This window comes from Etheostoma cragini, chromosome 22 (assembly GCF_013103735.1).
Source record: "Etheostoma cragini isolate CJK2018 chromosome 22, CSU_Ecrag_1.0, whole genome shotgun sequence".
Taxonomy (NCBI): domain Eukaryota; kingdom Metazoa; phylum Chordata; class Actinopteri; order Perciformes; family Percidae; genus Etheostoma; species Etheostoma cragini.
This window is the reverse complement of record NC_048428.1, coordinates 10795312-10819930: the sequence shown is the minus strand read 5'-3', so window position 1 is coordinate 10819930 and position 24619 is coordinate 10795312. Positions and strand designations below refer to the sequence as shown.

The 24619-nt window shown below is 39.4% G+C and overlaps 1 protein-coding gene across 2 annotated transcripts in view; it reads right to left on the bottom strand.

The window, feature by feature from the left end:
- cntnap2a (contactin associated protein 2a) overlaps positions 1 to 24619 on the bottom strand; it is a 322443-nt gene that overhangs the window by 41932 nt on the left and 255892 nt on the right. For both annotated transcript variants that reach the window (XM_034861583.1, XM_034861584.1), the window contains exons 16-17: positions 15564 to 15720; positions 11480 to 11607 (exon numbers count right to left, since the gene is read on the bottom strand). In XM_034861583.1, coding sequence (XP_034717474.1) covers positions 11480 to 11607; positions 15564 to 15720 — 285 coding nt within the window. The remainder of the gene's footprint in view (positions 1 to 11479; positions 11608 to 15563; positions 15721 to 24619) is intronic.

The window sequence follows — 24619 nt, the reverse complement described above, 5'->3', positions numbered from 1 at the left end:
ATTTCAAATGGTTATGCATCCATTTTCATGTCATTCCAAAGAGCTGCAAATCCATTCGGGATACAACAATGTTATCTCATGTCCAGTGTCTAATGTGGCTCATTTAATATCTCCTCAGCAGAAATTATTTCATCACCTAAAACTCTGGAGCGGAGGTTTCAACACGGCCTGTAATTTCCTGCAACTTCAAAACTATTCAATCTAAGGTTGATAATATCATAAGAGAGAGACCATTTCTTTTCTTCTAAATCTGAGAAAGGGGACAATGTTTAATGGATACAGTGCTGCAGGATTTTTGATAACAACTTTTCTAATGACTTATGAAGTGAAACCAGCGGCTGCTAATGAAGACAAAGTAGCAGCATGCTAAACAGCTGCTGATGAATTATCAGACTGTGGTTGATGAAGTGACTTCTCTGCTGTCCCCTCTCCTCTCTCCTTGCCATGTCTCTCTCTCGCTCCTATCACTCAAGGAAGATGAAGAATAGTGAGGAAAAGAAGGGGGGGGGGAGGAAGAGCAGAGGAGAAGGCAGTGTGAAGAGGAAAGCTGAGAAGAGAAGACAGAAGGCCAGGCACGGGTGAGAGGATAGAATATTGAAGAGGTGATGGAATAGAGGAGAAAAAAAGTCACGCAGAGGGCAGATGACAGGAGAGGAGGAGGAGGAGGAGCAGCTGGCGTATGAGGGGCAGGAGGAAGCGGGGGAAAGTGACAGCTAATGTGGTATAAGCTGTGTGAGATCTCATCGATGCGTTGGAGGATCGGTCTCAGACCCCCAGAATAACCCTGGATGCCCGGTGAACCTGAGCAGTGGGGAACTGAGGGGGGAGAAATATGTGTGTAACCAAGACGTGCAACTAAGCATTAATGTAATTGGCATCTACAAGATGAAATCACTAATTCTCCGAGCTCAAGATTACATTGTCAACAGTCTCAGACCTACAGATATTCAATTTATGATGAGTCAATTTTTTCTGGATCAGTTAATTGTTTCATATTTTCAACCACCCCTTTCTCCCCTTTCAAGTACGAGTTTGTACCAATTTATGTGTGCCCATGTGTTCACATACATGTCGTATGTTTTTTTTTTTTGTGTAAGTACATGACTAAGTGTACAGTAGGCATGCAACCGTGTCTATGCATCTCTGTGTGTTTGTGTGTGCTTCTCCTGGCTCTGTGTGATAAGTGCTCCCCAATGACAGGGTTGAGCTTCTCCCCTCTCCTCCTTGCCTCACATCCTGTCACCAGGGGCAAGGGCAGATAGCAGCCGAGCACAACACACACACACACACACACACACACACACACAGACACACACACACACACACACACTCACTCACTCACTCACTCACAGGCACATGCGACCACCTACTGATGCTGTCTTTGTGATTAGTGTGTTTGAAGTTGGAATACTGCTGATTTCTCTACGGGAGGCACAGCCAATTATTGAACGGGGTTAATTGAGGACTAAACAGGAGGAAGTCTGCAGAGGCCAGAGAAACAAATAATAATGTCTACTATGTTGTTTATCATAGCAAGAAAAGCAACATATTTGGTACAAGTCAGATGCACAATTATTTAGTGATTGCAAAGGATGTGCAGGGATTCAAAGGATTCAAAAAATTACCAGAAAGTTACAGTAGTAGAGCTGAAAAGCATATTGATGTGCATACACAAATGATTTTCTTTTGTGCATACTGCATAAACAAAATCAGTCCTCGCAGTACAAACATGACATCATGAATACAGTAACAACTTTAAAAAAAATTGATGTGCTGTGATATCTATTTGTATGCAAAGAATGAGACCTTAAGAGAACAGAAGCAAGAAGGACACAAGGATATAGAAATACAGCCTGGAGGCGAGTCACTCTTCAGAAGGAGGGAGAGAGAACAAGAGGAAAAGAGGGAAGTGGGAGGAGGTTAGAGAGAACGATCTCGACATGGATCTATGGTGTGAGGAAGAAAGGAGAACAAAACATCAGGGGGTTGACAGAAACTGAGTGTTGGAGAAAAAACGCTGTTAGAGGAATAAACATGGAAGCCAAATCATAAACCTCTGATTGCCCCTGTGCCAGATCCACAGAGTAAACTGGTTGGCTAAGCTCTGTGGCACATTTATCACTACCATGTTGAAATGTTCATCAAACAAATGTTTCAACCGATCCAGCACATAAATGTCTGGCTAAGACACCACAAATACTACACTGGTAACATGCTTAAAGGCAAGGCAAATTAAGTTAATGCCAAAGATTTATTGACCAAAGTTCTATAAAATTAGTTTGATATGAACTGAGCTGCCTGCAAAACCAAACAGCCTTGGGAGACAGAGAGTTCATTCATGTGTTACTATAACCTCCAATGTTCAATCAAGCTATTCTCCCTGATGTATTCATATTTAAAAGAATTCCAGTATATAAAAAACAAGAGCCTAAAAGGCTTTTTAGGAGTCATGTCAACAGCCGTTTTTCAAAAGAAAGTGGTTTTCTTCAGAAGCCATTTTTCTCTGTCTACTTGGTTCTCAAGGAGACGGCCATGCAGAAATTCACATCCTCACTTCCTCTCCTCGATGGCCTTATTCTCAATGTGTGGTGCACTGCTGAAGACAATAACAACCCATGAGTATCTCAGATCTTCAGGATGTACATTATATGGCCTCTGTTGCATAGCTATTTGATTGATAGACACTTAAGTTCATTTACTTGAGAAGCAGAGTGATGGTTGATTCCTTTTCATATTCTTTCTTCTTTTTATTTAGACCACATGCTCTATTGTCTTGGGAGTCTTTGGTTGCTCGGTTGTAGCCTCCAATACCTCCTATCCCAGAGCATCTTACATTTAATCACTATTTAAAATGCTTCACAATGCATACAAGGCCATGGCAAATCAGCACTGTGTGGAAAGATCACTTCTACCTTGATGCGAGGATGGCTATCAGTTAGCAGCATGTGATAATACAAAATCCAGTAAGTGCCTACCAAACAGATGCAGATAAATGAGGTACACCAAACAACAACATTAGGATTTATAGTTTTTATGTTCTGGTTTGTTGGTGTAGTGACCATGGAGCCTACAATATAGCAACAACTTGACATGCAGTTTTAAAGGTGAAATGAATGGGATCATGTTTGATGTATAGATACTGTAAGTTTTGTTAAACCAAATTTGTGAAACGTTTTAGCCATCCTAGTGGCAAGGCTCTGTGAATGACAATGCTTCTCTGTTGGCCTGTTGCGTCCACCACCTTGGGCCAGAATAAAATATCTCAGCAACTATTGGATAGACTTTCATGACATTTAGTACAAACATGCTCCCCCCCCAAAGCCCGCCCTCAATTTATAATAACTAGTAATCCATTAACTTCTTAGCTAGCAACATCGTCAGGTCAAAACCTTCAGTATTTCCAGTACTTAGGTTTATGACCAAATACCTTCAAATTAACAACATCCCCCATTGTCACCTGCACTTGTTAACGCTAATTACCTATTATTAGCATGTTAAAATGCAAAACAAAGATAGTGATCATGGTCACCATTAAACATGCAAACCATTCTAAGTAAACCAAGAACCACACTTCAACCAGACAACACAAGTTCAACTCCCTTGCAGGGATGAATAGAGATGAATCCTGAGCGTAACCAAGAAAAAACTGAGCACATCTGCAGCTACCCCAAAAATCTTTACCATCTGTTATCACTTTTTCTGCGCTAAATAAGTAGATGTTCTTTACAAGCATGTTTTGGACATCTGATTTGAACGTAAAAAAATTAACACAGCTGCTGACTTCTGGATTAGGCCACAGGTACTTGTGTAAAAAAAGAAAGAAAAAAAAAACTCAAGCCCACTGAACTGTAGATGTAACATGATGTGAGAGACAAGGTGAAGTTTGGGTCTGGAAGCCAACAAGATGATTCATCCGTCCATGCTTGACCAGATGGGTTATGTGCCAGTACTAGCAGATGGTATGCATGACTGACTGCACTGTCTCAGGTCATTAATTAGGGCATTTACAGGCACCGACAGAAACATGCACACATTCATATAAATAAATATATAAATTCATGTACACTGTTGGCTGTAGGTATAATAGACAACATTTTCTACCACAATTGAGCTTCTTAATAATAAGCTAAATAACCTCATCTTCACACATGCTGTATGTACACACTCTGAGGTGCATTATGACTGTAGATCGTGAAATTTGGAACCCAGGCTTGATAGAGCACAAATTCCTTAGTTTCTTCAGAGCTATCACTGCTGTGCTATCTCATTTAACTTTTCCACTTGCTACTTATTCTTCCACCTACTTCAGATGCAAAAGTTGTTCAGGGCTTTTTCATCAAAGGACTAAGAATAGTGTCATCCCTCAGGGCATGGCTCAGATATCATTGTTCAACACTTGAACCTACATACAGTATATATAGTTCTGAAATGTATTAGTATATGGCACAATACATCTGCCATGCTCATTTCTAAATTTTCATTGAGACCGTTATTTCATCTGATCTTTGTGTAATTGTTCTAGGTTCTGTATGTTAACAGAATATATAGCATTTGAAACTTTTTCATTTATCACCTGCAAATCCTTTATCAAGCTCACTCTGTGATTAAGTTGCTGGCCATACATTTTTAGCATTAAACCTTGAGAGATCTAATCGACAATATGCATGGAGAGACTACAGGAAATAAAAGACAGAAAGAAAAATATCATCTGTTATTTACTTAATTATATATAAGAAAATTATTTCTCGTGTATAAACAATCATTAGAGAAAGAAATATGTGTAAGCTGTCTTTTTCATAAATATTAGGCTATGCTAAAATTTGTATGTGCATACAGTATGGAACTGTTAAGTACTTTGGGTAAAAACTACCAAGTGGTATGCACACATAGTATTATATGTGTTATACATACCATATGATGGGGATTAGAAACAATCTTGGGGGGAACCCTTGTGGCTCACCTGGTTGAGCATGTGCCCCAACATCATCTTTTATTCATTCTATGTAAACTATTTTTATATAACTGACCTTTGCATTTACAGCTTTGTCGACTGTTTTTGGTGACCTGTTCTGTCCATTGAGTCCTAGCTGTGTAGGCAGTTACACATCTACTCTTGATAAGCTGCATTTACAATATTAATGTAATACAAAAGCTCATCTTTTTTATTTTTTAGCAGATTGTCACTGAAAATGTTCAATATGTTAATAAATAACAATAGTGTAGAGTAAATGTCCTGCAAAAAGCTCAGAAAATAGTAAAAGTAACAGAGTTAGAGTGAGCAACTAGGAGAAAACACAAATGGATTTGACTTTAACCCACATTTTTACATTTAGAATGTCTGTTTAAACCTACAAGTATTACAGTTTTAAATACAAAAGTAATGAGCCCAATGTAATGCACACCAGCCCCTCAATGTCTTAAAAAGCCTGCTAGAATCACATCAATTACTAATACATTATATGTACAAATGTGCACAAACCAATTAATTACTTTTGAGCTATCATTGGTGACCCTTACAAGTTTTCATTTGTGGTCAGTCATGAGGCCAAGCATGTCTCATAGCAGGTGCATTACACAGAACACATACTGCTTTGCATCATTTGCTGTCATTTATTTTCACTTCCATCTATTAAAATGTCCAAACCCTTTTAACATCAATAAATGGGACTAATTCCTCTCTGTCTGCATGTGACTGTATAGGCTGACATTAAACTAGCCATGGAAATGGGCTTCATTAATGCTGGCGCACGTACACACATGCCAGAGCACCCCCCGTGCGCACGCGCGCGCGCGCGCACACACACACACACACACACACACACACACACACACACACACACACACACACACACACACACACACACACACACACACACACACACACACACACACACACACACACACACACACACACACACACCTCTTTACTAAAACCTTCCCTGACTGCCCAATACATTAGTCATTTGCCTATGAAAACCCATTATATGGCAGCCAATCATCATTGCTCTTACTGAGACAGAGCTCCGTGCACTGTATGAGAAGCATCAATCATACACGGAGTACCTATTCACGTGTGAACATTTTAATATATGTTTAATGTGCCTTAATGGGCCAATATATAATGTATGCTCCATGTTTCGGTGTCTTGGCCAGCACTATTGCAAACATTCCTCAAAGTCATCTTCACTTTAAAGTAAGTTTGTTAATTTGGTCACTCAAAAGCGGATAACTCTCTCTTTGTCTCTGAAACACACTCAAACACACACAGTGGATAATAGAGTAATATAAAGAGTGTAGGACTCCTTCCAAGTGACAGAAGGATCCATCTTTAGTAATTGTGTCTGCCATACTGCTACATGAAAGAACCACACATACAAACAGATGTGATGGCACGGGTCATTAAATAATGGTTTGTATGTTGGCAGCTCTGTGATAAAGGGACATTAGTGAGAGACGCAGGAGATTGTTGATGAAGGGACCATAATCAGTGTGACACTGACGCGGAGTGAGGGCAGGTGTCCTGTCATGTTCTGCACCCTCGACAGAACAAGGTCACTTCCTGTCTCCCGGATGAATGGATGAACGGACTGAAATAATCTCTGCGTGAGAGTAAACCATAGCCATAGTATTCTTAGCTACAGTATATTCCTTTGTAGTTTTAAACTGTTTTACATGCACAATGCACATATCTACACTCACATAACACTGAGATCGCATAGCACTACTCTATTATTCCCTTTAGTATGAAAAATGACCAGTCAAAGGAAAATATATGAAGCTGTATTATCGTAATGATCATGCTGCCCTGCACTAAAGATTAAATCCATGTTTGCTTTTCCTCTCCAAAGGTTATTAGTTTTCACAAATTATTCTGGTACTTTGTTACATCACACAGCCAATTCCAACATTACTTCCTCTCCATGTCTTGATCTACTTTATCCTATGAGATAAAAAAATAAATAAATAAAGAACAAGGATGAGAATGGCTGAGGCAATCTCAAAAGACAAAACCACTTGATTAAGGAATTCATTCTGAATTTGAATCCATTCAGCGAGTAATAAATAAGATAATCAGATCAGATTGAGGCTGCTTTCAGAGCTGTAGTTTGGTTAACTTGATCCAGATTAAAGAAAAACATGATACATAGCCTTTTTACTGTAGCTGTAGTCTATTTTGTGTTTAGGTCACAATCAGCAGGGATAAGAGAAAAACTCCTGAAGACGCATGATGCATATTAAGCAAACAAATCAGCTCCTTAGCTCCTAGCGGCCCCCAAGGAGCTTCCCAACAGATTGTACTTGGGCCGCAAAAAGGCTTAAGTGCAACACGTGCCGGCCATGTTGCATTGCCTAATTTGCAGTGTGGCAATTGATGCCAATAGCATATACACACACACACACACAGACACACCAAACAGAATAAGCAGTCAAAGAATTTTCTGATCCGGGGGTGCAAATGTAATAAAATTGCTGCATCTGTCCGCTCATCTTCAAGTTGGCTTGCTGACAATCCTGGTGTGCATGACACATAGAAAACAACAGTTTTGGGTGTTTTGGTGTGCTTCACAAGATGATGTGTGTTTTCCAGCCCTGCAGTTACTGAATATCCCCTTGTAATAGGAGTTATTCCTTATGGTGGTGTGGCAATACATCCCTAGGATAAGGTTTTCATTATCCATTTGAATTTTTGGAGTTTGTATGAAAACCCACTCAGATTCAGAAAGAGAAATGTTTAATTTTGCCAAGTATACTGTAGCATGCATCAGCAATGTCATGCAAGCAATGTAATGCATAATTCACGTGATCTGGCACAAACACTGCAGGACTGACAGAACACGGCTAGGTTCAGGACAAAGGGAAACAGCACAGGCACATGAGTTTGTAGGAAAGAGAAGTGATCAATATGATAGAGCGGCCAACTCTGTGTGTGTCTTCCAGTTGACCCAAAGTCCCACAGAGAGCAGTGTGCCAGCACTGATTAGAAGAATAGACAGGAAGAGAAACAGCAAAGATTAAACTGCCTCACAGGGTGTGTTTGTGTGTTTCTGCAGTATCTAATATCTGATGTTTACCTGAGACATAACCAAAACTACAAGGACTAGACAGAAGAGAATAAAAGGATGAGAGGAGTGTTTAGATGGAATGTCTCTTTCTGAAACGTTATCTGGTCTCACACACACACACACACACACAGAGACACACCAAATGCATGTGCCTGCAGACTCAAAAACACACGTATGCATGAGTGCACAAAAACCCACACACATACCATAGTCACTTTTCACAACAGAAAGCCAAGTCATGATAAAGCAACTGTTCCTTTGAATGATCGGCACCATGTGAGCATGAGCAATGTGTTATTTTCACACTCAAGTGCAACCCCAGAATAACAATGTTCCCAATCATACTCAGGTATGCATGAAAAGATTTCTCTTGTTCTTCCTCACGATAGCTTTTAATTAAGAGCATATTCAAACCATCAGCAGCAAATTCTAATCATTAAAAGAGGGCATGTTACTTTCCAAACGTTTGGCTGTCAATGTCTGAATGTATTGTACAGTACATATGAACAACTTTTCATTTTCACTGGGATTAGGCTTGAAGAAAGAGGCAAACAATTCTTCAACATGAGGAGAGTGAAGATAATCACAGTACTCTTTCCCTTTCAATTGTAATGGTTGTTTAAGTTACCGCTTTGTTCATTTGTTAAGGTAGAATAAAGTCGCCTATACTGCATGACTTAACCACTGTGACACTTTTTTGTTAGCTTTTTTGGAATTAACTCTTTGAAAAGTGTAACTATTGCCATCACCTCACTGACTGGATGTGTGGAAGCTGAGCAACATCTATGATAGAATATTATGAATGCTGCAACAGGTGGGGCACTCATACAGCAGGGTGAATGTTTTTTTTTGAAGAAAGTATTTGAAAACTTCCAAATTGTTGCAATGTGCAGGTACGACATGTGTAAGCACAGTAGACCATGTAACCATGACTGCAGTCAGAGGCATCCCCACTAGAGCAAAGAGAGAGATAATCACCAAATCATTAACCGGTAACACTTTACAATAAGATACCCAAAAGAATAGGTAGTTAATGACTAGTTACTGTTTTGAAAGAGAAACAAAATTATTAGTTACTGTTTTTCAGAAGGGTAAAAAATGATTAGTTACGTTTTTTTAGAAGGGTATTTACTGTTTTTCAGAAGGGTAACATATGATTAGTTACTGGTTTTCAGAAGGGTAGTTACTGTTTTCAGAAGGGTAACCACTGATTAGTTACTGTTTTTCAGAAGGGTAGTTACTGTGTTTCAGAAGGGTAGTTACTGTTTTTCAGAAGGGTAGTTACTGTTTTTCAGAAGGGTAACAACTGATTAGTTACTGTTTTTCAGAAGGGTAGTTACGTTTTCAGAAGGGTAACAACTGATTAGTTACGTTTTTTTAGAAGGGTATTTACTGTTTTTCAGAAGGGTAACAACTGATTAGTTACTGTTTTTCAGAAGGGTAGTTACTGTTTTCAGAAGGGTAACAACTGATTAGTTACTGTTTTTCAGAAGAGTAGTTACTGATTTCAGAAGGGTAACATATGATTAGTTACTGTTTTTCAGAAGGGTAGTTACGTTTTCAGAAGGGCCACAAATGATTAGTTACTCTTTATCAAAAGGGTAGTTACTGTTTCTGAGAAGGGTAGTTACAGGGTTACAAATTCTTACTTACTCTATTTCAGAAGGGTAGTTACTGTTTATCAGAAGGATAATGAATGATTACTTAGTGATTTTCAGAAGGGTAACTACTGTTTTTCAAAAGGATAATGAATGATTAGTTACTGTTTTTTAGAAAGGTAGTTACTGGGTAACACATTATTAGTTACTCTTTTCCAGAATGGTAGTTACTGTTTTACAGAAGGGTAGTTACTCTTTTTCAGAAGGGTAACAAATGATTAGTAAAAACAGTAACTACCTTTCTGAAAAAGGGTAACTATACTACCGGAAAACAGTAACTAATCATTTGTTACTCTTTTAAAAACAGTAATAATCATTAACTACCCATTATATATATTAAAGCGTTCTATCATTAGCTCGCTTTGCAGCTTCAGTGAATTGCACACCACCACTTGGAATAGCCTATTCAAGTCGTAATTCAAGTATTCAGGTATATCAAGTGTGTAAAATGTAACCAGCTATCATAAATTCATGTATAGCACTTATCTCACCAGTATTACAGGATCCTTTCAGTTTCCTGCAGTACTCTAGCATAACTGAATACATCAATAGTGATGGATACAGCCAGCATTGGCTTGAGTAATTTTTACTCTGAAAAATTCACTGAAAAAGGTTGAGTCAAGCTGAGTGCAGGGAGAGTGAGGACTCATTTATTTTCTGTAGGGCACAGAGCATAGGCCGACACCCTAAACATGTGGTTCTACAGTATCTTGCTGACTTTCAGACATGAGGATGTGTCTTTTGGAACCAATAGAGAGTACCAGTACCTCTTATGTACAGGAGGTCTTAAGTCATAAAAGACGGCTATTCTGAGGGTCACAGTTGACCTTTGGACAAATGATAAAGGAGAAATATGATCTCATTTATTTTAGGTCTTCCACTGCCCATGCAGTATTACTTCACCTGTTTTGCAATGTGTTGGCATTTCAGAGAGAACACTACTGTGCCATGGTTCAACAGTCATCATTGAGCAATCCACTTAATACTACAAGTAAGTATAGTGACCTTTGTTGTTGAGTAAAATGATCACACGTTAAAAAACCCACCTATTTTAACAGTCTCCTCCAGTACCATTAACTTTGTTTACCCAGGATTTTCCCGACTTGACATCCAGTAAAGAAAATGTCCTTTAAAGCTCCAAAAAGGGGGGAAGTGAATTGAGGTGTTCTCTTGATTCAACCTTTGATGAGCTGTTCACAAAAGTTATGCAGACATGCCTCTACAACCAGCTAAAAATTATTTTTGAAACCACTCTACTTGGAGAAAGTCATTAAGGCACATATTTCCTCTCCAGCTCTCCTGTCTCACTCAAAGGTCCTTTTTACACCTGCAGCTAATCCGGCAGTTTTCATTTTTCTGTGCAGGCAGCCTGTAAGGTTTAAAGTTATTTTTAAGACTGTTTAGATCATTTTAAAGCACAGTGGGATTTAGCTGCTGGCTACATTACTGACCTTTCCACTCTTTGTGAATTGGAGCACCTTTGCTTCTTCCGGCAGGAACCCTCCTGTGTGTCTCAGCTAAAAGGTCCTAATTCAATCATTCATTCATTACATTTAGAACACCTCATAGCTCCAGGGGTTCCTGGTCTGTCATCTCAATATATTCACCCTCAAATTTAAGCTTGTTTGTCCAAGCCAGAAATCCTTCTGGATTTAGAAATGGTTACATATTTACCAAGCTGCCCATCAGTCAAAATACTAAAGATTGCTGCCCAATGTTGCATCAAGAACTCTACAGTAGATATGACACAACACTTACCATCTCCTTGGCAACGGAGTGGGCCAACAGTCAGCTTAGCCTCAGAGCCCGGTCTGTTGGTGTCACCTACGGCAACCTGGCTGACTGGTAGGTGTTCTTTATATACCAAGAGACCAGAATCTTCTCTCCTGTAAGACAAGTTAAAAGAGACACCCAGAGAAAGAGGGAAGAGGAGAAACCAGGTTAAACACTTTTTAGTCTCTTCACCTTGATTACTCAATCTGCAATTTCTGCAGCTTTTGCTGTTTAAATACCTTCTTCAATTTTGCACATTTGTGATAAGATGGCGACACTTTCACTCTATGCCACTATGCCAACACTGGTTTCTTAGAGTAATTCCTTGGCTTTAAGGGAAAACTCATAGTGTGTTTTTTAGTTTTTTGAGTATTGTTTGTATAGCATTGTAGACATACATATACTATCTGGATCAGTGGCATTGTGCTTAGGCATGTGTACCTGTTTCCTACATACTGTTAGATGCTGCTCAAATTGAAGTATAACCACATTTATAAGTGTAACTAAACATAACTCGTGTTTCAACTGTCCATGGGTCTATGTGATTATATGTATACTGTAAATATGTAGCAGTATACAGTCTGTGTGTTTACATAAATTTATGTGCATATGTGTACATTTAAATTTGGTTTGGTAGATAAGACGGTGGTTACCTACATACGGTAGTTGTAATAATAATTATCACTATATGCGCCTACTATGTAGTTCTTATGTTATAGCACACTTTCACTTCATTTTTGTTTACTTTTATATATTTACGTACTTTGAATATGTCTCTATGTATTTACAGTACTGTTTGTGTATATATGAGTATGCTTTTTGTATAAATACATTTTCTTTCTTTTCTTTCTTTCAGTTTATTTTAATAATAATAATGTTTTAGTTATAATCCAATTTTTAAAGATTTTCTTTTGGGCATTTTAGGCCGTTATTAATAATAAAAATATAATGTTATTATTATAATACTACTACTACTACTACTACTACTACTACTAATAATAATAATATAAATGAAAGGCACAAAAACAGAGTGGATGCATATTACATCAACTTAACATAACAAAAAGGTTAAAGGATGGAATTTCCGGAATAATCAAAACAATGTTGCCTTGTGCATAGACTTAGACTTCTCTTTATTAATCCTTTTGGGATGACTTTTGCGAGGAAATTGAAAATTCAAGCAGCAGTTATAATAATGCATGAATAAATTGTTACAGTTAGTGGATGTATGGAGTGATATTTAAAGCATTCCATGCATAATGTCTCTTAGTATCACTAGTCCACTGATAATACAACAACAATACGACAAACATTACACATTACAGCATTACAACCACAGTCTTAAAAGTTGGAATGAATTTGAGTATGAAATGTTGACAAATGTTGTTATAAAGTCTTTACAGAATTATTAGATTTTAATTGTTATTCATTGCTGTTTGAAAATTAAACAGTTCAATCTAATTTATGGCTTTGTGTATGAGTGTCTGTGTGTGAATACACGTGTGTGTGTGTGTGTGTGTGTGTTCTATGTACTGCCAAAATATGGGTAATGAGTGGAAATAGAGTTATATGGGTAATATTTCATAAGCTCACTCAGCCAAACAATGAGACATTAATGCATACATTATTAATGGAGAGAACCAGACAGAGTAAGATTTATTTGTAATCTCATCAGTTTTAGAGATGAAGAGGGAGACAAGAAGGTGAATGAAATTTCCCCCTTTTGCTAACATTCAGTAATTACTCACAAACAAACATAACAGTATGGACACACATGCACACACCCACAGACAGTGATGCAATTGGTTTAATGAGAATATCCATCAGCTGGCTAAAGGAGCTTCAAAACACAAACTGTTGGTTTTGGAGGCAAACATCCCTCTTGAATAAACGCATCGTTGATGTTGGCATTCATGGTTCAGTCACTTTGAAGTTAGACAACTCATCAGACCGTCCAGCTAAGGCAGACACTGAGCTGACAGACTAATGCAAACATGTATCAGCAGAGTAAGTAAGCTTGATTTATGTAGCACCTTTCACAGACAAGAAGGCTCACAAACTGCTTTACAGTAAAAACAAATAAAACAGCATTGCATAAAATACAAAGCCATATTGCTAGTTAAAAGCTTGTCTAAAAAGATGTGTCTTGAGGTGTTTTTTTAAAAGTTTCCACAGAATCCAAAGCTCTCAAGGCTGAAGGGAAATTGTCTCAGCAAAAAAGTCAACGGGTATGGCAGATGTCACTTTTAAGGGTGCTCTAAGCGATGTTGGGTGACGTTACTTCTTGTTGACGTTAGAAGTATTTTCAAACAAAACGAGACTAGCTTGCCCCTCCCTCCTCCTCATCCCGTCCCCTCCCTTCTGTGCTTCCGTACACTAACCCCCCAACCCCCACCCCCAAATTCTTCTTGTCACTTATTGGCTGGAACACTGTTTTTGTATTTTTGGTGGTGCAGGTGGGCACAGTTTCTTTTTACTGACGTTTGCCGACCCTGGGCTGTCTACAGAGACCGCGTTTTTTTACAGTGTGTTCTGGGGACAGGCAGCTTGCGGATAGTGAGGAGATGTTGGCTGTATGTGACATCAAATGTTCTAGCCTAAAACACACGTGACATAGCTTAGAGCACCTTTAAGTTCAGTTGGTCAATCAGTGCTATCAACTGCAGTCTTTCAAGATGTTCTATTCTTCTATTCTTTTTAGGGCTTATGCAGGGATTCAGAGATGTTTTATATGTGAATGTGAACCCCAATACATTCTCTGTAACAGAACATGTGCTTATAAAACATAACAATAACGTCATAGGTACATCAAGCTTGACAATTTCATTTTAAACAGAGATTATTTTGAAAAGAAAATTGCACATTTGAAGTACAGTGCTTTGAAAAACTTTTTCTACTGTTAAAATAAAATTAAAATAAAAAAGTTCAACCAGTTCCCTGACCAGCTGAGAGAATCTGTGGGCGGGCTGAATGACAAACACTCTTCTGTCCCTGGAGAAGCTTTGAGTAAGGCATTTAACCCCTAACTGTTCCATTGGAATTGCTTTGTAGCTGACAGATAAAGAAACTTGTAATACTGAGCAGATCCCAGTAGTGATCATACTTCATACAATGTATCCAGGTAGTTGAAAAGCACAAATGTTTTAATCAAGTTCGTTACTGTTACTATGCCTAACAAGCTTTGCATTCTAGCACTGGACGGGTGCATTTTTTTAATAACCCATTTACAATAATGGTGGCAAATAAGTACTTTTTTAGTCCTTGATAGACTAAAGAAAACAAACGTAGCTTCTTATCAGCTTCTTCTTATCTAGTTGATGGCTGTACATTTCGCTGCAATGACAGCGTCTTTTCAGCAGCTTTAATTCGCACTAGCTAGCAAGCTTATTAACATGTCCCTGAGCTGGTTAAAAACTCCCTGTCTCTGGCTGACTTTGCAAATATACACTTGATTGCTACATACAAAGACCAAGGCTAAAACAAGATATCTTTGCCACCAGTTTATGATCCATAAAGAAGACATGGAAATAAATATTGTTCTTGTATTGTAGCTAGAGCTAGTTAGACCATGGTTTTAGGGACGAGTATTAGTGAAAAACACCACGCTGTAATTCCATTCTAGCATAATATTGCCATGTTGTCGACTATAGAAAAGCATACTAAAGTGGAAATTTTAAACAATATATTTTATCTGTACAAGTGAAAAGGCTTTTAGGATGAAGTGAACTAACTACTGTGTTTGAAAAACCTAACACTATATGACATTATATGTGCCACAGAGCCTCTAATAACCCAGATGTTAGTATAATATATAATGATAGGGCAAATCTGTTTAACTAAAGTAGGATAGATACAGCTGGGTGCTCAAAGCAGCATTAGGAAGAATGTTGTAAATAACAGATGTGCTGACTCAGCCTTGTGAATGTTACTGTATGGCCCGCTATACTCCACTGCAGTGCGTGCGACTGGAAACTTTTCCCTGACAGCTGTGTCTGCAGACTTTAATTAAAGTCAATGCAAAGCTGAAACTGAAGGGGAGTGAATCAATTTCCGTGCAGTTCAGACTTACCATTGTTTGTGGTCAGCATCACAGTTGCAGTCATATTTGGGGTCAGTGCAGTTCCTGTCGATGCCACAGGCACATTTCTGGATGCCAGGCCCTGAGCCCCCCCAGTAGAAGTGCTTCTCGCTGCCCCGACCCACCCACCACGTGTAGGGTGTCCCATCTGGTGAGCAAACACACACACAACATTTTTTCGTAAGTTCCTTTCAAGAAATACAACGTTACGTCCCTACTGGTTTCTGTCTGAATACCACAATGTTCAATGTGTCCCTCAAAGAGAAGACCAAAACACAAACTTTGGTTAAGGCAATTGCGCTGTGTTACTAAACTGTCCAAACACCTTCCCCCTGCAAGTGATTGATTGTTAAATCATTCAGTGTTTGAGGCTTTTGTCACATTAACGTGATTTATATTGACAGCAAGCAGCTGCATGGCAAATGTAATTTATTTGCTCAACATGTTTTACACAGCTGGATGGTAAATGCCTCTGAGACAGACAGGCATACTTAGTCATAGATCACACCTGTGATTTTCAAGATCTACTTAAACACAGATGCAGTGCTGCATTTGCATTCATTTATTGTGTTATGTGTGTAAATCTGTTTGTGTGGACGTAGGTACTTCTCAGCACATCTGTTGACACCCAAACACCTCCGTGTGTGTGTGTGTGTGTGTGTGTGTGTGTATGTGTGTTTTAATGAGTGGATAAAAGGTGAAGGATCACTGCTTTTTAATAAGAAATGTAATATTGGTTTCTTTGCCTTGGATAAATTATTCTGGCATGAGACAGCAAGTATGGCAGAGAAATGGGTTACATTTGTGGTGCCTGGAAATACATCACAATAAAAGCAAGAGAGAATAAAACAATATTACATCTCCCTCTTTATTCCAGAAAAATAAGCTGCATTGTCAATATTGCTTTGTTAAATTCCATCAGTGACAATGAAATCTCCTGAGCCACATTTATTTACAGGAGGGGATTGAAGCTGACTTTAGATGAAGCACAATTGCAGTGAGAGATATGATAAACTGGACTGTTTTATTGCACTCTTTTATTTTCTGAACTGGGGCTCAACTCTAAAAAGAAAGCTACGGTGTGTGTTTATATCAAATATATATTCTTTGTGTGTGAGTGTGTTTGGCCTTGGTGACCTGTGGGTTTATTGTCCTTATAAAGAGAATTAGCCTCATCTCTCTTCAGGCCACTGTTCCGACAAGCCTTTGTCAATAGGATTAACACTGCCTGCTCAAGAGACTTCACAATCCTCTCCCTTTGTTTGGATGTGTGTGTGTGTGTGTGTGTGTTTGTGTGTGTGTGTGTGTGTGTTTGTTTGTTTTGTTGCACTTTAATAAAAGTAAGAACCAAGTTCGAAATTCAGACCTTCACAGATCTGGTCAGTGACGTCCCCAACCGCAGCCCACTAAGCTCAGCCCACGCCACCCGAAAGGCTGTTCATCTTGCCCCCCAACCCAATTAGTGAGTGGCATGTCATCGTCCTTGAAGTAGATCTGTGGTCACTTTTCAAAGTGAATGTCAAGTGGATGCAGTTACGTTTGCCTCTAGGTCTTCTATAACTTATATAACTGACAGAAATGCAGAGTAAATCAAGTCAATAGGACAAAACGAGAGAGGTTCAAGGACCCCTAAAATGACACATATTAGACCACGGACATCCATCTGATAAGACTTTGTCCCAGGGTCCCCAACCTGATAGAATTTTTCCTTTTAGATGTTTTTTGACAGATAATGAATCAAACCCACAAGAAAAAATGGTCTAGAATCTATCAATGTGTTACTTATGGTGAAATTAAATATTCCCCTTTTTGTGGAGAACCACTTGGAACCCGTTCAAGGACCCCTGGGAGTCCCCAGACACCACTTTGAGAACCAGGGCTGTAAATAACAAAAACAACTTAACGCTCATGTGTCGGCCTCCTGTTGGCACAAACTCTACAATAAAAAATTGTAAAAATACATAAATAAATGAGTAACGGACTGTCTGCAATTAAAATCAAGTTTTAAATGTAGCTAAATTATTGTGGTCAGGTCAAGTCAGGTTGCAAAGAAACAATCTGGTGTGTGAGCCAAAAGGCCCAAATCTACAAAAACATGCAGTGTGCAGCAGTGAGTGGATGCCCAGAAGCCCAAAGTCGCATTCTCTCACTTTCTGCTTGACCTCTCACTAACCCTTCCATAACACAACGCATTTGAGCTTTTCAGACAGGTGGGGAAAAAGTAGAACATGATTGTTTTCATAGAAAATGTCCAAATTGATTCTTTTCGTTACTTTTTTTAGAATGAGTAATAGAAGAAGACAGAGGAGAGGAGACACAGGGGGAGGAGAGAAGTGTTGTAGGAGTAACAGCAGGGCATCAGGTGGAATGGGAGCTAGGCATTGTGCCAGTTTAAATCTCCTGTGTGATTCGGTTTAAGCTCTGCCAAAACAAACAACTGAGGAGTGGAGAGAGAGAGAAACGGTGGAGGGGGAGATGAGAGAACGATAGCATGGATGGATGGAGATATGAGGGAGAAGAGATGGAATCATACTGGCAGAGAGTTCATTTGGAGAGCCGCAGAGTAAGAGGGTACTGCCAAGATCAGGCTCAACAGCATGTTTGTATGTGTGAGTGCATGTTTAAATTGGACACAAGGTGTGCATGTTTGGGTGTTCTTAAGTCCTGGGTAATTATCAGAAGCCCCACTAGAGAAAGATAAGTTTTAAGAGTGGTTGCTGTATGTGTGTATTTTGTCTATTTTATTTCATTGCATCAGACAGAAACGAAAGGGAATAAGCATTTCTGGCTTGAATTGGATAAAATACTGAAGGGGTCTTGGTGGGGCAAAAGAAAAGAAAAAAGAAAAGAAAAAAAGAATTAACTTGTAAAAAAAACAGACAGATTTTTAAAGCAGTAAGAGAGACAGAAGTATGCCCTCTCTTGAGCAATGTAGCGCTGCTCTGTTACACCATTTACCACAATAAAGGATAATTACGGTAAATTACAACTTCAGCCCCCTTTGCGTACTTTTGACTATCATTGGTATAAATTATAATAACCTTGTACCCGTCAAGTTAATTGCTGAGATCTGGGAACACAGCGACCTTGCTGAAAAGAAGTTAGATAGGACAAGAAACACAACCAGTTAGATGAACAAATGGATTTTAAACTTGCTGTAGCCCTTATTATTTAGAAGAGAAAGCAAAGGTGGATGGTAAAATGATTGTGTAAATTGTCCGTTGTGTAAACATCCATCATACAAAGTAGCAGGACCAGACAGGCCTTAACCTGGAACCCACAAGGGAAAGGAAATCCAGGAAGACTTAGGAACAGCTGGAGAAGGTCTGTGCAGAAAGAACATTTTCTATTCCCAGGTTTCAACAATTACTTTGATAAGTAAAATGTTATAATTACGGATAGTAACAATTGTAAATTCAATTGAACCTTTAAAGGTTATTCATCCTTTGAGGTTTAAGGGATTTTAGTATACTATAAAATGATCCAAGCTTACATGTCTTATCATCTTTATAATCTTACTCTTACCATCCGTCCTTATCCCTTCCTTGTTCTCTCAGGGAAATCCCCCAACAAACATGGTAAATGTTCACAGAAGAGGAAACAGACATGATGGATTGATAAGGCCTGGGGTTGTGTTGCTCTTCTGTCCTCAGGGACAACCACACAACTCGACTTATTGTGATGGCTTTATCTGTCTGTTATTTCAACATCACACCAACAGACACACTCACCTATTTATCTCTCTGCTTATCCAGAGAGGTTAATGTCTACATCTATACATTTGTAATTTGTACAAAGACTTGTTTTCCACAAGCAAATACAGACTGAGCTGTGGAGGAAAAGACAAGACAGAGAGAGAGAGCAGGAGAGAGATCGGAAGGCTGTGAGATAAGAAGAATGACAGCAAAAAAGAAGAAAGACAACAATGAAAAGATAGAACGAGAGAAAGAGAGTGATCGCTGTCTTCATAGTGATAAGAGACCTGACAGTTTTGTCCTTCTTTCATAACCATCAACGCTTTAGCCAGATAATTAGATCCAAAATGGCGTCCAGAACACTCATATTAATGTCAGAACAATGATAGCCTTTCAGTTTGGAGGAGGGCTACTGAAGAAAATGTCATTTTTATACCCACGCTATAATACTACAAAAAAACCAAACTAACACAAGCACACGAGCACACGCATGCACACGCACACGCATGCACACACACACACTCTTTATGTCAAAGCAAAGCGATGTATAAGCTTTCAATTATTAGGAAATGATTTCCTGGTTACAGCTGGTAGTAAAACATGATGGATGGCTGATACAGCAGCAAATAAGACCATGTCTTTATGGAGTCAAAAACTGTTATTTGCTGTTGTGTGTGTGCCGCGTTAAGGCTGACACTTCAGGAACATGTGATACTGTTGGAGGCAGTCTCTTCTTTGGTCAAAGAGGGGAGGGAAGGTTGGTTGGCTGTTTCAAGCATTTATCACATTGGTCTGCAGTACAAATCTACAAAACTCATACTATTCGTTACAAGTACTTATACCCATGTAACACAAGTGCATGGGCCACACTAAGTTCATATCATGGAATCACACCCCTGCCAGTCAGACCGAAAACTAAAAGGTCAGTGGGTCCAAATGGCACTCGCTCATATCCCCCGTCTGGGAAATGATGGCTTTTTAAGGAAGGCGGTCAGTTGGAGCTGAAATGCCAGAATGTCATTCATAACCATTAGATTTGGCTTTCTCATAAACCTGTCAGACATTACCTTTAGTTTGCACCTTTACCCAGTGGTGTAGTCTAGTTTACTGTAGTGGGTAGACTGTGATGATGATGATGATGATGATGATGATGATGATGATGATGATGATGATGAGAATGATGAGAATGATGAAAGACGACGCAAGTCTCTCTGCTTGTTCTGCAGCGTTTGTCCAGTTTGCTGTCACATCTCTCAACCCCATATTTCCAAAACCAAACAGCTGAAGTGAAAGTTCCGTAACAAACTATGTTGTTACGTATCCTTGGAGATTTTCAGTATTTTATAGGTATACAGAAATTCTGTAGTTTTTCTTAGTGGGAATACACCGTATACCTGTGCACAACATAGACTACATTACTGCCTTTCCCGTAGTGAAGACGCCTGAAAGAGTGATTATTATTCCCTCTCTGGCACTGCTGAGTGACAGGTGTCTATACAGTAAGTGGAAACCTGTATGTGTAGATTACAATATAAACAATTCATCTATTCTCTGCACTGATCTCTAAGGAGTGTGGAAGTGAGTCAATACTTCTCTCTTCTCTAACAAGAGCAGCTAGAGCATAACATACAAAAGAAAAAATGGGAAGAATAAGTCATATGCACACATCTAACCCCTTGTCTTTCCTAAAAAAACACCTATTAGGAGGCAACAAAAAACGTGCACACCCATTTACTCTGAAGGGTTGTGGACAAAGACAAGAGCTGTAGCAAAAAGTCATGGATCAAATCGTCTTTGTCAGGGCACTGTTGGTTTCTGCTCTTTGTTGTCATTGTCTGTTTCTGTTTGTTGTGCGGAGCGCCCGGTGTCTCCACTCTGTAACCACTGGTCATTGTTAGCCTCCTATCCTCTTAACATCTCTGTTTTTGTAGGGAGACTGTGGGTAGGCATATTAGTATGCCCCTGGATCTCTCCTGAGAGCTACAGATAATGCAGTGTGTGTCTGTATATATGAGAAAAAAATAGAGAATTGGTGTGCCTCTTTCTTTGTCTCTGTCCTTTTGTTTATCTAAGGGAGTGCATGTGTGTCTGTGTATTCTCCCCTCTGCCCCTTTTAATCTGCCTCTGACTCGTTGCCTAGCTCCACTGTCTCTCTCTATTGTCTCAATCTTTCTCCTCTCCCGGACCACCTATCCATCAATTTACTTCGAGGACCTCTCCTACCTCCCGGCGCTACCACTATTTTCTCCATTTCTATTGCTCCCTTATATTTAGGCCTCTCTCTACTTCATGCTCCCCACCTTCTCCTTGCTCTCTCATATCGCTTGGTCTCAGAGGCCTCTTTCTTTTTATCTCTCTTCCTATTATGTCTTTCTACCTTTTCTTTGCACTCCTGAATCTCTTGCTCTACCAGGCTACTTTTCCCCCTAGCTCCCTCATATCTGCCTTGCACACCTTTCCTTGCATTCTCATATCAGTTGTTCTCAGTGGCCTTTCTCTCTCTCTGTTTCAATGCTCCGTATCTGTCTATCTAGCCCATGTCTCCAAGAGTCTTTCCTGGCATCTAATCTTTTTATGTTGTCATTAGTCCTGCTATAATCTGCCCTTTAATCCATGCTAATTGCAAACTCCCCTTGCCCTGATTCTGATCTGAAGCTGTATTTGAAACACATCCCGCCCTTAACCCATCTATCCCTTATGGTTTTGATCTGGAACGGGCTACAATGCATACCAAAATATCAAACGCCTGGGATCTGTAAGTCCTTGTAATTCTTTACCCTTGGTTGAATAAATGTGGGTGAAAGGGTCTGAGTATATAAGGTAAGGATGCACCGATCCCATTTTTCGGACAAAGGAAAAGCACAAGTACCTACATGTTGCTACTTACCGATACTGAGTACAGATATGAGCAATATGCCCAGGGGGATGCGTGGGATTTTCCCCTTTCTGGTCTACATATCCCTGCCTCTGCTCAATTATTTTTTTCCCCGGTGGGGACAAAATGTACCCAAAGTAATCATCTATTTCAACTAGACTATATATTAATTATATACCTAAGATGGAGGTATTTTAAACTAAGTAAAGCGCTGTAACATGAACAGTCTATAGTGCCATATAACGATAAAATCTGAGCGGAAGTTGCTGGTTGTATTTAGCCGCTACAGAGGTTTGGGACACCGGCTACAAAGGGGAAATTGTTTAGCTGCCAACAGGTGACTGGGAGCCGGGTACAGGCACCGCCTGGTGACAATCCTTTCAGGGGACATGGTAGTGGAGTTACGCCAGAAAAAGTGAGCGTCATGGAAAAAGATTTGATTTTCATTTAAACATTCTCAAGTAATGAACGACCTGGGTGAAAGTATTTAGTTTTCGTGCAAAAGTGAACTCCGCTCTCCGGCTTGAAAGCAATGTGTTTTATGTTGACACCACGTTGTGCTATTTCATTTTGAGTTTTTTTTCAATTGGATAGTGAAGTGCATATTTAAGTGTTTTGGCATGCCTGGCCAAGTGGCACTTTATGCATGGTATTAGAAGGGGGATTTAATTCTTGCATTTCCCCTCCCCTGTGCTTTCTTCACAAATCGCACCCTGGACATTTCAGTTTTTTTTTTTTTTTGCTAAACAACATTGGGCACAACAGAAGCCACATGTGCAAAACTTAAACTACAGTCTGCACTACCAACAGTCACCTGAACTAAACCGTCTGCAAAACTCATTCCAAGCAACACAACTCTTACCACACGTCTCAAACCGGGCTCGGTGCAGTCGAACAAAATGAACAATCCTCAGAACACACTAAGAGTAAAAAACACTAGCATCAAACAAAAATACAGACATTACAAGCTTTGTCATCTTTACAGTTTGAACAATTGAAGTGACGTCACACTACTCAATAGTTTTTTTTGGTTTTTTTCTAAGAAGGTTTTTGGGCATTTTCAGCTTTTATTTTTGACAGGACAGCTGTGAAAGGGGTGAGGGTGGGGGAATGACAAGCAGCAAAGGGTCACAGGTCGTAGGTAAACCCAGGCCCGCTGCATCAAGGAGTAAACCTCTATACTCTATTCTGTTTTGAATGTGCGGTTAACAGTTGGGACAGCAATGTAGTAGCATATAAACAAAGTGCTGTAAATCCACAGTGCTGTGCACATTGTGGTTAAAGTCATGGGATAAGTATGTAGAGTTTTGAAAACTGTGTTCATGCAATGAAAAAGAAACTAGAGTTTGGCCCACATGAGCTGCTGCTTTGCAGGCTGTAGATAGAGTTCTGCACATGTTACTCACGTTGTGTCCACTGTGGTTTAGCATTAGAAATAAAACTGTAGAACTTAGTAATACCATTACAGTTTAAACAATTAATTTGAACGTAATGAATGTATTATTAGCTCCTAAAGGAGTCATAACATACACGCTATATTCACTTCACAATTATAGTTATGCAATGGATAAGCCTGCCCTTCTCTTTAGAATAATGATAATAAATGATAAAAGATAGATTTCTCAAAACACCTTTTGTTTTGTCTTGTGCCATCTGCTGCCAAAAGCACAGAGCCATTCTATTAAATCATCCTTTTTGGTGGTGGGTGGTGGAGGTTAAAGAAGAACAAAGTAGAAATGAGTTCACTGTTGCCTGCAGTGCATGCAATGTCAGGCGAGACATCTCTGCTGTCTACATCAGAACACACAGCAGAAAGGCTGGGGAAAGATAACAAGTTTTTTTTTTTTTTACAATTTCTACCTGAGAGCACCCACCCATCTTACAGTACCCCGCCCACTGTTCAGCACAACGTTATGCTCTAGTAAATTCACTCTGCATACCTCTGCACCCATCTACCACTCTTCACGGGTCATCACAGAGCGTATTCGGCTATTAAATGAAAAACACCTCCGAAAGGGGAGAGAGGGAGAGGAAGGAAAATTAATATCAATGCTTGTGCCCCTAATTGGCTTGTCTGCTTGATAAAGGACACAATAACCCAACTCTGCAGCAATCAACCCCCCCCCCCCTCCTGACACTAAAGTATGCACTAGAGCTGGCATGTGCGTACACAAACTAAGCAGAATTTGTGAACACACAAAAACACACACCTCCGACAGCCATTGTAACTGACAGAAGTGGAGGCTGAAGACCATAAACAACCATAATCATCATTACCGAAGGGTAATTTCGATCAGGGTGTGTGTGTGTGCGTCTGTGTGTTTATGACTATAAGTCAGATTTAGTGCCGTGTCCCCTCAGGTCAAGGCCAATGGACAGATGTGTCATGAGGAAAATGGCTTCTGCCAAGACACACTCGTTTTTCACTCTGCTTTTTTACTCAAACCATCCATCTCCCCACATATCCGTCAGGCTCG